Source organism: Tarenaya hassleriana, unplaced genomic scaffold, assembly GCF_000463585.1.
Source record: "Tarenaya hassleriana unplaced genomic scaffold, ASM46358v1 Cleome12, whole genome shotgun sequence".
NCBI lineage: Eukaryota > Viridiplantae > Streptophyta > Magnoliopsida > Brassicales > Cleomaceae > Tarenaya > Tarenaya hassleriana.
Window position 1 is genome coordinate 1,186,065 of NW_010962392.1, and position 16,592 is coordinate 1,202,656.

The window sequence follows — 16,592 nt, forward strand, 5'->3', positions numbered from 1 at the left end:
ACCACCACAATTCTTCGGGTGTGGATAGAATCATAGATTTCACGCAATAACCTGCAAAACAGTCTGGAATTGATACACTCGGGGAAAACTCATATTCTCGAGTGTTAAACCCATTACCTCGTCAGACTAGAGGAATGATCTTCGTGTAAGTGACTGTAATTTTTCTTGTATTGATCGGGAACACGGCACGTTCTGAGCTGCCTAACTCGTAGGAAAATTTCCATAGCTTGACCGAGACTTGTCCTAGTCTTCGTTTACCAAGTCAAGCAAAAGCCATCGACAATATCGATTGTTTCCATGCTGAGAATTACGTTATTACCCCTGGGGATTACATCTATAGTTTCCAACGATATATATTTCACGACGAGAATTACGCTATTACCCCTGGGGCTACACCCTATATAAAAGCACCACACCTCGGTTGGAACAAAACCACACATTTGATTTAAGCATTCCCTTAGCTTCTCAAGCAGCAAAAGAATGGATTCTCTCAAATCTACCCCAACGATCTTTTTCTTATTTGCATTTGTGACCCTAAACTTTGCGATTGTGTCCAAAGCGGCCACATTCGAGGTGAGAAACAATTGCCAGCAGCCAGTGTGGGCAGCCTCGTCAGCACCGGGCAAGCCGGCCAGTGGGAGGCGTCTAGGCCAGGGCGAGACGTGGACCGTGACGGCTGATCCAGGCACCACCCAAGGTCGCATTTGGGGTCGGACCAATTGTAATTTCGACGGCTCTGGTCGAGGTAGTTGCGAGACCGGTGACTGCAACGGGGCTCTCGAGTGCACGTCTTATGGGCAAGCACCCAACACTCTGGCTGAGTACACCATTGGTGGATTCGCCAATCAAGATTTCATCGATATCTCCGTGATCGATGGGTTTAATCTCCCCATGGAGTTCAGCTCAAATTCTCCACAGTGCAGCCGAGTCATCAGGTAACTATAATAACCCCATAAAAATATACGAATTTTATCAAATGTATAAAACCACACACGAACTTTTAATCTAACAAATAAATACATCAAATGTTGAAATATATATATAATTCAACTCTTAAACGAAAGCAATATTCAATATCTCAAATCGTGTAGAAAACTGTTTTCGATTTTAAAAGTTGTGTATTTTTTTTATAGGATTTTACCTTAAATTAAATTACGTTTTTCTCGATAGTTTTGTCTCTCTCTATATAGTTTTTTTTTTTAATTCCTATATTTGATATCTTTTTTTTTCAGGTGCGTAGGAAATATTATTGGAGAATGCCCTGCACAGTTAAGGATGAACAACGCATGTAATGGGCCATGTCCGGTGTTGAAGACAGAAGAGCATTGTTGCAACTCGGGCAACTGTCAGCCCACCGATCTCTCTCGGTTCTTCAAACAACGTTGTCCCGATGCCTACAGCTATCCCAAGGACGATCCAACCAGCCTCTTCACGTGCCCTACCGGAACCAATTACAAAGTCATTTTCTGCCCATGAACTTATATATAAATCATTATAAATACAATAATGTGTGAAACATGTGGTGACTATAATAGTGATTTTGGTCACATTATGTGTGTAATCCTGAATAAATAATGCTCCTCAACGATGTAGTCACGAGTTCCTATATCGTCTAAATGAAGAAGAATATTTTCAGTGTTAATTATATCCGTTTTTATATAATTTTTTCGTAAAGTATGCGTGATTATGGAGTATATTTATTGTTAATTTAGAGAATAAGTTTGCAAGTAAAATTTAAAAAAAAATGAGCGAAAAAACTACTAATGCATATCATACAAATGGAAATATAAAAATGCCATGCACACATATGTGACCAACAACAACAGGTGTATGTAACCCTCTTAGCCACTCAGTAGGTTCAAACGAGTGTTGGAGCTCACTGGTATGGGTCGAGATGTGGACCCTTGATGGGCCTGAATATGGACCACTAAATGTTTCACTCGATTCCATTCCATGCCGAGCATATTCCAATGTTTGGGTGTCAATTTGGGCCCGAGGTCCGAAGTCCGGCCTGGTCCATCCCGAAAAATAGTGGGTTTCGGACTGAAATTTCCTTGCCCGAAAAAAATCGGGTTTCGGATTCGAGTTGGGCCGGCCCAAAAGCCCGAAAAAAATCGGGTTTCGGATTCGAGTTGGGCCGGCCCAAAAGCCCGAAAATTTAAAAAGAAAAAAAAGGAAAAAAAATTATAAAGAAAATTCACAGGCCAGCTCGGCCCGGCCCGACCCGAACCCGAAGTGTATAAGGCCGGGCTTCAGACTTAATTATATAGGGCCGAAAAAAATCGGGCCGGTCCGAGCCCAAACCCGAAACTTCTGGGCCGAGTGCGGGTTCGGACCGGACCGGCCCGATTAACACCCCTATTTCTTATCCATATACTATTTGAATATTTTTAGATAACAAATTTTCAAGATATCTTTTATTTTCTGAAAAAGGGAAATTGAGAAATTTTATGCTAATTAACTTAACACGAAAATGTTAAAACAATTTACAAAATAATAAAAAATAAATTAGAAAAATAGTAGAAAAACTTATCAAGATTTTTTCAGAAAATATAATTAGCATATTCGAACATATATCTATTCAGATATTGTTGGCTGTATTTTATATTTTTTTATACAACAACAACAATAACATGACATCATTCCCAAGTTATATATATATTTTTTATACACATAAGATATTTCAAATACTTCGGAATATAGTTTGTTTAAAGTGTTGAGAAATTTTTAAAAAGAACTAAAAGGAACATGCCATATCACAAACTTAGAAATAGATTTTTTTTAAATAAAAAATTATTTATGTATAGGTTAAAACGTAATATATGTTCAAATTAATGGTATACCGTATATGTAATAATTAGGGGTAGGCTAAATACCCGAACCCGAAATACCGAACCGAACCAAATTGATTAAAATAATATACTCGATTAGATATGAATATTTCAAACCCGAGATATCCGAATCCGAAATAATCGAACCCAAAATAACTGTAAACCGACCCTGAATTAACCGTGGCCGAATAAAAATTAGTATAATGATATTGTTTTATAAACATGGTACATACTAAAACGAAATATATATGTATTTTAATGTTGTTTTTGACATTTTTATAAGATAATTGTTTGAATTTTTTTATCGTTTTTGTTTAGATAATCCGAACCGAACCGATTCGAACCGATTAAAAAAAATATCCGATTGGATATGAATATAACCAGTGGGGTGCGTTAACTAAGATCGTTCTCTATAAACTCAAGGGGTATCTATCTATATGTTTCAGCGGTTACATGTCGCCAGAGTATGCAATGTATGGGCAATTCTCCATGAAATCCGATGTATACAGCTTGGGAGTGTTAGTTCTGGAGATCATAAGCGGCAAGAAGAACAGCAACTTCTACCAAATGGACGATACCGTCGACAACCTGATCACATATGTGAGTATTCTCGATCATCAAACTCCTTTTCCGAGAATAAATACCCTTTTGAATACGAATTGTTGGACGCCCGGATTAGGCTTGGAGGCAGTGGAGCAGTGGCTCGCCGCTGGAACTCGTGGACCCGATTATCGGAGAAAATTACCCGAAGGAGGAAGCTGTTAGATGCATACACATCGGTGTATTATGCGTTCAAGAAGATCCCGCTAAGCGTCCAACGTTGTCGACCATCCATCAGATGCTCACGAGTTCCTCGATCTGTCTTCCAGATCCTCAAACGCCCGGATTTTTCTTCGGAAACGGAGTGGGGACTGTTCGATCTACAAACGACTCTATTCTTTGTTCTATCAATGATGCGACGGTTACTGAGTTCGGGCCTCGTTGAAGAAATAAGTTCTCTTGATGTTGTGCGATTTCATCCACGTATCACCCCATTCAAAAAAGTCATGTTTCTTTTTAATGAAATGTAAATTATATTTTTTTTTTTTTAAAGAGGAGCTCTGTATTATTTTTTTCCAAATCCAACGTGATGTATAAGCTAACTATTATTTCATTTTTGTTTTATATAGTTATCAATAGTTTTCGGTCTTCGTCCATTACGAAGGATCCTAGTGATTTCAATTTTGTCGCAACGCAGAAAATTCAAAGGTTGGATGTTTGTGGGCCCAACAACTAGCTGGTCTGCATTTCCGCAGCTGAATCTGACTACTGGACGGTCTGATTCGAATTTATAATATATGCGATTTTGATACAAATAAACTGATTGGTTTCTGTATTGTTCCAAGAGGTTGGAATTACGATTAAGATGAACTTGTAAATTATATGAATTTTTTAATGTTATTTTTTGGTATTCAGTTTGGTTCACTGTATCTTCAATACTATGTTTTTTATGATAGGATTTGATAAAGCTGTAGAGAATTGTTATTATTAAAAGAGTGTAAATGTTTATATATATATATACATATAAATTATCAAAAAAGGAGAAATTATAAGAAAATAAATATAGAGACCGCAAGAGATTAATTTAATGATAATATAGATATTACACATTTGTTTACCAAAACAAAAAAGAGAAGATATTACATATTGGAATTTCACGATTCTTCCGTATAAATTTAGTTTTTGTTTCTCTATGGTATGTCTGTGATTTTTTCCGTCACGGATTTTTCACATAAATTATGCCGCCAATTTGGTCGATTTTTATTTCATGGTTGCATTCATTTGTCATTGTTTTTTTTTTCAGCAATGATCTGTAATAGAAATCATATATTTTCACAGACATACAAACAATTACAGAACAAAGTTATATAGTTTCGGGGACCATGGACAGCTAAAAAGAACAGGAAGTATACTTTGACTTGTATTCTTTGCAAGTCAATCTCAGAATTGTTGCAAAAGAAACTAAAACCATCTCCTAAGTTATGTTATACGAAAACGAAGAAGGCGCAAAAGAATTATGTAATTGAACATGCCGTCTCACTCCTATGTGGCCTCCTCCATCATCGTCATCATCATCATCATCATCATCACAAGCTTGAGGGTTTCTGCAGATGATCCTACTTACGTATACCACACATGTTCGAACACGACATATACAAGAAACAGCACTTACTCCAGAAACCTCAGAACCCTTTTGAACATTCTTTCTACCGACACCTCCGCGTTCCAGAACACGGCGGCGGGAAATAGCCCCGACATGGTGAACGGACTTTTCCTCTGCCGGGGAGACGTCCCGGCGGAAATCTGCCGTGACTGCGTTATGTTCGCAGGCAACTACACTCAGAATCGCTGTCCGAGAGAGAACGAGGTTCTGATCTGGTATGACGAGTGTATGCTTCGGTACTCTTACAGAAACTTCCCCTCGAACTCTGTTACAGGAGGTGTGATCATAATGACGAACCCTAAAAACGTTTCCTCTGACGAATCGGATCGGTTCAATGATTTGCTCGTCTCAACGCTGAACCAGGCCGCAGATGAGGCCGTGAATAATTCCAGAATGTTCTCGGTGAAGAACGCTAACTTCTCAGCGAATCAGACGTTGTCCGGACTGGTACAGTGCACTCTAGATCTCACAAGACAAGACTGTGACGACTGTCTGAAACAATCCATCAATGGATTACCTCGCGGTAGATATGGGGCAAGGCTTCTTCTTCCGAGTTGTAACTCAAGGTACGAGCTCCACCCGTCTAACGAAACCGCCTTTGTAACTCCTCAACCGCCTGGCCGGAACACTGTTCCACCGCCGCCTGAACAGAAGAATGTTCCACCGCCCTCTGAACAGAACATTGTTCCGCCTCCATCTGGTCAGAAAACTGCCCTCTCGCTTGTTTCTAGAGGTTGTTTTGGGGTAACATATTGAAGCCAAGAATTCCGTTATTCCTTTTGTAAATGCAGGGAAAGGTGGAAAATCTTTTGTGAGAATCATCATTGTTGCTGTAGCCGTTGCTATCGCTTTCCCGGTTTTCATAGCCGGTTACTGTTTCGTCGCAAAGAGAGGAAGGAAGACATATGATACAGCGCCTGCAGATGATGGTATATTGATCTCGATGATAAAAAATCTTAATATTTCCCATCTCGAAAACTTTGGCGAGCTTATTTTCTTAACGCATAACACTGCACTTGCATTCTGCAGATGGGGATGACATTACAGCCGTAGGCTCGCTGCAATTTGATTTTAAAACGATTGAAGCTGCGACATATAAGTTTTCGCAGAGGAATAGGCTCGGTCAAGGTGGATTTGGTGAAGTGTTCAAGGTATTAGAAAAAAAGATTGATTTTTTCTGCTTCTTTTGGATTTTTTGCCCTCAAATAATGCCAACTATAGTGTCTGGTTTCGGATGTTTGCAGGGTACATTACCAAACGGAACAGAAGTTGCAGTGAAGAGACTGTCGAAAACATCGGATCAAGGTGAAAACGAGTTCAAGAATGAGGTTGTTCTTGTGGCAAAACTTCAACACAGAAATCTGGTTAGGCTTCTCGGTTTTTGCGTGGAAGGAGAAGAAAAGATACTTGTCTTCGAGTTTGTGCCCAATAAAAGCCTCGATTATTTCCTATTTGGTATGTTGCACTCTGTAACTTGGTTGAATCCCTTGAATGCTAAAGATATTTAAATCATTTTTCGAAGCCCGTATGTTAAAACGTTATTGCTAACGGTGATGCAGACACTACAAGGCAAGGTCAATTGGATTGGCGCACACGATACAAGATCATTGGAGGGATTACTCGAGGAATTCTTTATCTCCATCAAGATTCACGCCTCACAATCATACACCGCGACCTCAAAGCAAGTAACATTCTCATAGACTCTAATATGAATCCGAAAATTGCAGACTTTGGAATGGCGAGGATTTTTGGGATGGACCAAACCGAAGCAAATACGAGAAGGGTAGTTGGAACCTAGTAAGTTTTGCCTTTAATGTCTGAAACTGTAGTTTGCATTAATTAACCAATGGTGCATACATACTCAAGGGTTCTTTTTGGGTAACTGGATATTTTGAGTCGAGACACACACTAATCTCAAATCCGGAAGGAAGCTATGTGAATATTCCCTCCTAAGATTCAGTTCGATTTTGGGGGTGGAACAGAGGTTTTGCATCCTCTTTTCACTAGTTAAACTATCCAAATTAGGTTACATACTCAAGGTTTTCTATATGTTTTCTATATGTTTCAGCGGTTACATGTCTCCAGAATATGCAATGTATGGCCAATTCTCCATGAAGTCTGACGTGTACAGCTTTGGAGTCTTAGTCTTGGAGATTATAACCGGCAAGAAGAATAGCAGTTTCTACCGAATGGATGATACTGTTGACAACTTGGTCACATATGTGAGTACTAATGATCATCAAACTTCTTTTTTCAGACATCACGATTTTGGATGCTAATTGAATAACGCTCGATTTAGGCTTGGAGGCAATGGAGTAATGGTTCACCGCTAGAACTGGTGGACGCAATTATTGGAGAGGATTATCAGAAAGAGGAAGTGATTAGATGCATACATATCGGTCTATTATGCGTTCAAGAAGATCCGGCTAAACGTCCAACATTATCAACAATCCATCAGATGCTAACAAATTTTTCGATCAATCTTCCAGATCCTCAAACGCCCGGATTTTTCTTCGGAAACGGAGTGGGGACTATTCGATCTACAAACAACTCTATTCTTTGTTCTATCAATGATGCAACGGTTACTGAGTTCGGACCTCGTTGAAAACATAAGTTCTTGTGATGTACTACAGAGCAATGTTGATTCACGTGGATAGCAGATCTTTGCAGCAGAGACTATTCACAAGAAGAATTGCAGGGTGGTTGATATCTGGTTATAAAAAAAAAACAGATACTCATTAGCTGTCTTAACTAATCTCTGTCGGCATGGTTTTGCATGAGAAATAGATTTGTCTCACGCTTTACAAGTTGAGCCACCTAATAAAAATCTTGGATTAGCCGCTTAATGTTAATACACCTCTTTTAAACTGTTTTTAACCTTGCAAATTCCTCCGATTAATAATATATAAGACGAAATGAGATCTGCGACTAAATAAGAGAGACAGCCTTTATTGAATATTCTTGCATGCGTGTTTTTGGGGTCCGATTTTTTATTTTTCACTGAAATAAAGTCAAGAAAAGGACGCCAAAAAAACAGTGTGTTCTACTTTAAAAAAATAAATAAAAGTCTATTCCGGTTTCGAAATTTTTGTAGTAATTAATTAATTAATTAATACACTCGTTAACAATTTAATGTAGGTGTACGCTAATTGTAATATACTGTTAAATTGGAGAGAATTATAATATATATTAATATATATATTGAAGTTAATTATAGTATAAAATTTAGCATTTGGGGATGGAAGACGGGAAGAATATTCTTTGTTTTAGATTGCAAAAGGCAGCAGATGCCCTCGATTCATGGGAGCATTGGATGTCCAGATTTCTCTGTTGTATTCATAAAATCAAATGGTCCTTGAATATAATCTGGAGAAAGATGAAACAATGAACAAATGCATTCGCCCTGACCATAATAAACGAAAAATAAAATGGAACATTGACATATTGATCATGGGCAGAAAATGACAGTGTAGTTGGTTCCAGCGGGACAAGTGAATGTGGCACTGGTATCATCCTGGGGGTAACTGTAGGTATAGGGACAACGTCGTTTGAAGAATTTAGAGTAAGTGGTCGGCTGACACGTGTTAGAACGAGGAGTACAACAATACTCATCTGTCTTGAACACCGCACACGGTCCATTACATGCATTTTTCATATTTAACTCCGTAGGGCATTCCCCTATTATATTTCCTGCACACCTGACCCAAAAACAAATAAATTTTAATTACCCAGTGCATATACATAAAAATAATAGATATATGGTTAAATTGTTTTAGACTAAAAAACATACATAAACAAAATTTAATGACACAATATCAATTCAAAAATCAAATCTTAGTTATATCAGTTATGGCATAACTTATTTGTTTGCATAGTATCTTTATTTACTTATTACTTATTTTGTTTAATAACTTTTTCTTATTTTTTTTAGTGTATATAAAGAAAAAAAAAGATGTAATAATAAACAGTAACATATAACTTTCAAGAAAAATCTCACCTAACATGGAATTTAACTTACCTGATTACTTGACTGCACTGTGAAGACGAGGAACCGAACTCTAGCGGGAGATTAAATCCATCGACCAAAGAAATGTCAATGGAGTCTAGACTTCCAACGTCCCTAGACTCCCCACCGAGCGTGTACTCGGCCAGAGTATTCGGTGCTTCACCGTGAGAATTGCACTCGAGGACACCGTTGCAGTCACCCGTCTCGCATCTACCTCGTCGTCCAGAAGCATCGAAACTACAGTTGGTCCGACCCCATATCCGACCCATACTTGTGCCTGGATTCGCGATCAAGGTCCACGTCTCGCCTTGGCCTAGACGCTTTCCACTTGCAGGCGCGGCGGGTGCGTACGAGGCTGCCCAAACAGTGAACTGGCAATTATTTATCACCTCGAATCTTGCCGCTTCGGCCACAATGGTAAAAAATGCGAAGAACAAGCCATTCTTTAGTATCATGTGAGCTATTAAGCGAATGATTAATGCGTGGTTTATCCCATGTCGTATGGAGCTGTAGCGCTTTATATAGTTGTTGTTTAAGGAGTGTTCATATAATTTCCAATGTAAAATTAATATTGAAGAAAATTATAACTTTGCTTGACTTGGAAATCGATATCTGTGACTAAGTCAACCTGCACGTGGTTTTTCTACGGGGTAGGCAACAAATTAAAATTGAAAACAAATAATTTAAATACTTTGAATATATGTAACTAGAATAAGATTAAAAAATGTATAGTTTGCATGTCAATAGACAAATTGTTGTGTTTCGTTTTACCAATGAGTCAACGACTATCCAAGGTTCCAAAGTTTGGGATGGATCTTTTGGGATTCAAATCAGAATTTTATTAGTTCGGTTTGGAAATAATTTATTCGGTATTCTAAAATTTGTATCAAATTAGTACCGTATATTATTCAGTTCGATTCGGTTTTGCTTTTGTTAAAAAGTTTAGATTTTTTTAAGAAAATTCAGTTTTTCGGGAATTTTATAAAGTTCAGTTTGGTTATGAAAAATTCGATTCTATAAAAATTATACCGTTCGAAAATTTTTGAACGATACAGTTCAGAGAAAATACCAAAATTTCCAATTCGGTATAATTCATTTTCGAAAAACCGAATTGAAACGTCCACCTCTATCCATTGTAATGGACCATAAATATTTTTCCCGGACAATATATATGTATATATATATATATAATTAGTAAAAGTATATAATCATAATAATGTTTACACCTTATAATGAAACTCTAAATTTTTCATTTTTTAAAATATATTTATAACAACTTTATTTATAACCGTTTAAAAATATATATTTTTTATAAGATAAATTAATTGATCACCACAAAACTTATCACCGATCCAGTTACGTAAAATTATGTTAAAAGATTCATCCCCGATAATCATTTCTCAATTTGTTAAGACATTTAGAGTTAAATTGAAAATTTGATATAGTATCGGTTGGATCGATGATATTCTTTTTTATTTGAATGAAGAGAAAAAAGTTTGAATACAAAAGAGAACTAAAAATATATATAAATATATAATTTTCAACGGCGAATATGACGCTGTTTTCCTTGACTATATCTCCTGTTCCGTGCTAGAATACTAAAAGACAAATCTAACCAACACAGAACAGCGTACATGAACGGCTGCTAATTTCCCACGGTGGAAAAATTTGTCAAAGAATATTAAGACCGTCTGCCGACTTACTTTATATCAACAGAAATAAGAGAGAGAAAGAGGAGATATTTCATAGAGCATTTCACGGGATATTTTATATTCGGGCCCTTCATTTGGGCTTTTTATTAATCTACCATGATAGGGCCGTGGCCCATTTGAGGAAGATCAACAACTACGGATATGGGTTTTTTTTTGGTCGAGTAATATAACATGAGACACATGGTGATCTATATATACAAGTGTATGGGCACACACCCCACTGAACCAATTTAAAAACATTTTTTTTCACATAAATTACAATTTTTTTTGAATAAAACTGTATAATACCCCAATAAAATTAATATTTTTTATAATAAAAATAAAATTACTCCCACTTAACTAATTTTGTAGGCCCGCCACTCGACATGGTCATTGGACGCTGAAATATCTGTAATCTATATCTAAATTTAAAATGCAGAATCCAGCGGTGGCCGAACGGTCGGTTACAGGTTAATCGGTTACGGTTATTTTGGGTTCGGTTATTTCGGGTTATTAAAATTCATAACCAAACGGTTAATTAATTTTATTCGGTTCGGTTCGGTTTCGGTTCGGTTCGGCTCGGTTTTATCTATTTAAAACTATAACCAAACTATAACCAAATAAAGATTCGGTTCGTTTCGGTTATAATATTTAAAAAATCAATTTATTTATAATTAAAAATATTCAAATAAAATATAATATAAAATATTTTTCATAATTATTTTAACATATAAAATAAGAATATCTAAATTTATATTTTGATATAAAACTATTAAATAAATAAAGATTGACTTTAAAAACAATAATAACAATGATAAATGATTAAATCAAGAATATAAACAATCATATATGTATATAAATATATATATATGAAGATATATAAACGGTTCGATTCGGTTCTGTTCGGGTTCGGTTAATTCGGTTTATAAAAATTTATAACCAAACGGTTAATAATTTTTAATCGGTTCGGTTCGGTTCGGTTTCGGTTATTTCGATAATATTTAAAAAATCAATTTATTTATAATTAAAAATATTCAAATAAAATATAATATAAAATATTTTTCATAATTATTTTAACATATAAAATAAGAATATCTAAATTTATATTTTGATATAAAACTATTAAATAAATAAAGATTGACTTTAAAAACAATAATAACAATGATAAATGATTAAATCAAGAATATAAACAATCATATATGTATATAAATATATATATATGAAGATATATAAACGGTTCGATTCGGTTCTGTTCGGGTTCGGTTAATTCGGTTTATAAAAATTTATAACCAAACGGTTAATAATTTTTAATCGGTTCGGTTCGGTTCGGTTTCGGTTATTTCGGGTTTTAAAAAAATTTAACCAAATGGTTATTTTATTTTATTCGGTTCGGTTTGATTCGGGTATATATCGGTCGATTCGGTTAATAACCGAAATACCCGAACCGAATGCCCACCCCTAGCAGAATCAGATGTGCTAATTTTGATCTAAAAACCTAAATTAGTCTCGAATCCATCGAAAAAATATCGAATTTTATATATAAATTTATTAGCGGTGTCAATTTGGACTCGAAGCTCGAAGTTCGGCTCGGTCCGAATCCGAATCCAAAATTTTCAGGCCAAATGCGAGTTCGGATCGGATCAGATCGGGTCGGTCCGATTGACACCTCTAAAATTTATTTATTAAAAAAAAAATTGGACTTTCGGATAAATCTGATTGTTTTTTTCTAAATTTAATAAATAAATAAATAAATATTTTTTTTGTCAAAGATAAATAAAAATATTTAGAAAGAAGATTTGGCTAATTGATCCGATTCGATCCAATCGGAACCCAAACCCGGATGGGTTTCATTGTATAGGCCCGAAAAATGACTGTAATTTCCAATTGCTTTTTATCTTCGCATAAATCCGGAACATGACACTCTGAGCTGCCTAACTTAGTCGGAAAATTCCATAGCTCTCGACTGAGACTTGTCCTAGTCTTCGTTTTCCAAGTCAAGCAAAAGCTATCATTTCCATGCTGAGAATGACGTTATTACCCCTGGGAATTGCAACTATAATTTTCAACGATATCAATTTCATGCAAAGAATTACGTTATTACCCCTGTGATTACACATATATAAAAGCACCAAAGCGAACGACACTTTAAGCATTCGCTTGGATTCTCAAACCACAAAAAATGGATTCTCTCAAATCTACCCCAACGATCTTTTTCGTATTTGCATTTGTGACCCTAAACTTCGTGATTATGTCCACATTCGAGGTGAGAAACATTTGTCAACAGCCAGTATGGGCAGCGTCGTTAGCACCGGGCAAGCCGCCCAGCGGGAGGCGTCTATGACTGGGAGAGACGTGGACCATGACGGCCGATCCAGGCACCACCCAAGCTGGCATTTGGGGTCGGCAACGGTGCTCTCGAGTGCACGTCTTATGGACACAAGCACCCGACGCTCTGTGGATTTTCCAACCGAGATTTCATCGATATCTCCGTGATCGATGGGTTTAATCTCCCCATGGAGTTCAGTTCAAATTCTCCACAGTGCAGCCGAGTCATCAAGTAACTATAATAATCCCATAAAAATATACGAATTTTATCAAATGTATAAAACCACACACGAACTTTTAGTCTAACAAATAAATATATCAAATGTTGAAATGTATAAAAAGAAACCTCAACTCTTAAACGGTAGCAATATTTCAATATCTCAATTCGTGTAGAAAACTGTATTCGATTTTAAAAGTTGTATATATATATATATATATTTTTTACACATTTTATAAAGTTTATGTAGTTTTTTTTATAGGATTTTACCTTAAATTAAATTATGTTTTTTGATAGTTTTGTCTCTCTCAATATATAGTTTTTTTTAATTCCTATATTTGATATCTTTTTTTTCAGGTGCGTAGGAAATATTATTGGAGAATGCCCTGCACAGTTAAGGATGAGCAACGCATGTAAAGGGGCATGTCCGATGTTGAAGACAGAAGAGCACTGTTGCAATTCGGGCAACTGTGGGCCCACCGATCTCTCGCGGTTCTTCAAACAACGTTGTCCCGATGCCTACAGCTATCCCAAGGACGATCCACCCAGCACGTGCCCTACCGGAACCAATTACAAAGTCATTTTGTGCCCATGAACTTACATAAATCGCTGTAATTAAGTACAGTAATGCCTGAAACACGTGGTGACTATAATAGTTACTCGGTAGATTCCAAACGAGTGTTGGAGCTCACTGGTATGGGTCGAGATGTGGGCCCTTGTTGGGCCTGGATATGGACCACTAAATGTTTCACTCGATTCCAGTCCATGCCGGAGCATATTCCAATGTTTCTTCTTATCCATATATTATTTGAATATTTTTAGATAACCAATTTTCAAGATATCTTTTATTTTCTGAGTTAGGAAAATTGAGAAACTTTATACTTAATAACTTAGGACAAAAATGTTAAAACAATTTAAAAAATAATAAAATAAATTAGGAAAAATAGTAGAAAAACTTATAAAGATTTTTTTCAGAAAATATAATTAGCATATTCGAATATATATGTATTCAGATATTGTTACTGTATTTTATATTTTTTTATACACATAAGAAATTTCAAGTACTTTGAAATATATTTTGTTTAAAGTGTTAAGAATAAAAGAACTGAAGGAACGTGCGCATATCACAAACCTAGAAATAGAATTTTTTAAAATAAAAAAATTATTTATGCATGGGTTAAAACGTAATATATATATGTTCAAATTAATGGTATATGTAATAATATTGTGTAAGAAATTTTCCAAATAATAAATGATAGATTTTGGAAAATGAACTAGTCTAGAATTTCAGTCCCACTCTCTTTTATTTTTTCTTTGCCAGCCATAAAACGTTGGAATAAATGGGTGTTTACAATATTTTCTCGGAACCATATTGATTTTTCTTAGTTTTCCTATTCCCACATTATATATCCTTTGTGACTTTGACACAAATTATAAACAGCAAAAGCAAAAAAAAAATTAAAAAAAATTTGGAGACTATTATCATTACTCTGACATTTCTCCTAATTTCAATTCAATAATCTTATCATTTTTATTATTTTAAAAATACCATTTCGACTAATTTTATTAGGATTTAGTTTATGTCCAGTTTTTTCATTTAAATATCTATTTTTTCCTTTTTTTTTTCATTTGATTAGAATTCCATCTTGATATTTATTTTGTTTAAAATTAATCCCATTGAATTATAAATTTAATAGAATTCAAATATAGTTATATGCTATTCGGTTTAAAAATACTTTTCAATATATTCAATTAATGGGAAGGCGAATATCCGAAGCAGTGATTATTCACCCACCTCCACAACATTTAAATTAAAAATAAAAATAAAGATATTTTATATGTTGAGTCGTCGTGAGATTCGTTATGGCACATTAACTGTATTTTAATATTTTGGTTCAACTCATTGAGTGCTTTCCAACAGACGCTTGAGTCTTGACTAGCAGTCACGACTTTTATAAGTCAAGGCAACGAAGCCAAAGTCTTCCACATTAATATCACCAAATTACATATTTGCCACTCCCAGGAGCAAAATTATGCGAAAATCGGGTATTCATAGAATCATATATTATATATAGATACCTGACATAGTCATTCAAATTCTAATCCGTAAATATCTACAAATCTGAATCCAAATCTATGTAACATAATTTTAAAATTTGGATACTCATAAGTATTCGAATATTTTTATATAGACAATTATATCCCCATATTTACGATATTTTTAAATTTATCATTGTTTTGACTCATGATGGTCGAATGATAATATGTGTAAAGTGGTTGGGGATGTCACTTGTACGTTTATCTGCAAAGTCTCTTGTTCGATTCCATAAAACGGGAAAATATATAATTAATTGCGTGATTAAAGATTGATTTTGAATTTTAAAGAATTAGTTGAGTTCAAGACTCCATATACGTTCTGATTACAAAAAACAAAAATACCATTGTTTTGGGTTAATCAACTTCTAATTTCTCACATTTTTGTGAACATTAAACTTGTTTTTCTTGATCATTTGCCAACTTAGTCTTTCATATTTTCATCCGAATGGATCGTTATCCTAAATCACATATATACTTTTGTTGTTTTTTTTATACACGTATTTTTTGGATACAGATCCAAATATTCTATTTTTTCGCATATACAATGTGGGTTCATCCCTACTCTCAATTATTCTACTATGTATTCACACATTTTAAATCACGCTCTTGGTTTTAATATTATATTTTTTTAATAGTTATTGTTCTTAATTTCGGATAGATTGAGATTCAAAATCTTGATTATTTTTTATATCAGCGAAGAAATGTATATGTCATCATATTATATAGCATTAGATGCAAAACCAACAAAAAATTGCAAGTATTAGTATTGATTTTATGCAATCACTAATACGATTAATAAAATCAACCTAATCATGCATTAGAAAAATATTAAAATAATTCTATATTTTCCGTTTCAATATAATTCATAATAATTCGTTATCATGTTAAATTTTCCATACTATTAAGCTAAACCTAAAAAACTGTGTTCCTTAGGGACCTCTCTATCTTTTACAAGACATTTAGCAAAGGTAATCGCTACCATTATTCAAGTAGCACACCAATACACAATTAAAATAATTATATTGTAAAAAGAGTTTTCCCACCGATTAAAAATAAATAAATTAATATTAATAAAAATCTCCAAATATGACCAAAACTTCTATATAAACCTGGGAGACAACCCCAAAAAATATCACACAAACAAACCAAACGATGGCCAAAGTTTCATTCTCCACTTTCATAGCCACCGCTCTCCTCCTCATCACGGCCGCATCGGCTGGCC

The 16,592-nt window shown here is 35.0% G+C and overlaps 5 protein-coding genes across 5 annotated transcripts; 4 read left to right on the forward strand and 1 right to left on the reverse strand.

The window, feature by feature from the left end:
* The first annotated feature begins 428 nt into the window (after positions 1-428).
* LOC104806379 (pathogenesis-related protein R major form-like) lies at positions 429-1,645 on the forward strand. The gene is made up of 2 exons (XM_010531251.2): positions 429-935; positions 1,233-1,645. The coding sequence occupies exons 1-2, from the start codon at positions 481-483 to the stop codon at positions 1,474-1,476; spliced, it is 699 nt and encodes a 232-aa protein (XP_010529553.1). The 5' UTR covers positions 429-480; the 3' UTR covers positions 1,477-1,645.
* A 1,539-nt stretch (positions 1,646-3,184) lies between these two features.
* On the forward strand, positions 3,185-3,980 carry LOC104806380 (cysteine-rich receptor-like protein kinase 18). Its single transcript, XM_010531252.1, has 2 exons — positions 3,185-3,431; positions 3,511-3,980. The coding sequence occupies exons 1-2, from the start codon at positions 3,285-3,287 to the stop codon at positions 3,814-3,816; spliced, it is 453 nt and encodes a 150-aa protein (XP_010529554.1). The 5' UTR covers positions 3,185-3,284; the 3' UTR covers positions 3,817-3,980.
* Positions 3,981-4,818: 838 nt separating this feature from the next.
* Positions 4,819-7,814, forward strand: LOC104806381 (cysteine-rich receptor-like protein kinase 10). The gene is made up of 7 exons (XM_010531253.1): positions 4,819-5,734; positions 5,826-5,963; positions 6,064-6,185; positions 6,279-6,489; positions 6,594-6,831; positions 7,103-7,256; positions 7,334-7,814. Exons 1-7 carry the CDS (start codon positions 4,900-4,902, stop codon positions 7,637-7,639), a joined length of 2,004 nt encoding a protein of 667 aa, XP_010529555.1. The 5' UTR covers positions 4,819-4,899; the 3' UTR covers positions 7,640-7,814.
* A 452-nt stretch (positions 7,815-8,266) lies between these two features.
* Positions 8,267-9,524, reverse strand: LOC104806382 (thaumatin-like protein 1). Its single transcript, XM_010531254.1, has 2 exons — positions 9,053-9,524; positions 8,267-8,732 (listed from the first exon to the last, which is right to left on the reverse strand). The coding sequence occupies exons 1-2, from the start codon at positions 9,493-9,495 to the stop codon at positions 8,483-8,485; spliced, it is 693 nt and encodes a 230-aa protein (XP_010529556.1). The 5' UTR covers positions 9,496-9,524; the 3' UTR covers positions 8,267-8,482.
* Positions 9,525-12,910: 3,386 nt separating this feature from the next.
* LOC109116380 (protein P21-like) lies at positions 12,911-13,996 on the forward strand. The gene is made up of 3 exons (XM_019201644.1): positions 12,911-12,994; positions 13,107-13,288; positions 13,631-13,996. Exons 1-3 carry the CDS (start codon positions 12,911-12,913, stop codon positions 13,866-13,868), a joined length of 504 nt encoding a protein of 167 aa, XP_019057189.1. The 3' UTR covers positions 13,869-13,996.
* The last annotated feature ends 2,596 nt before the right edge of the window (positions 13,997-16,592 follow it).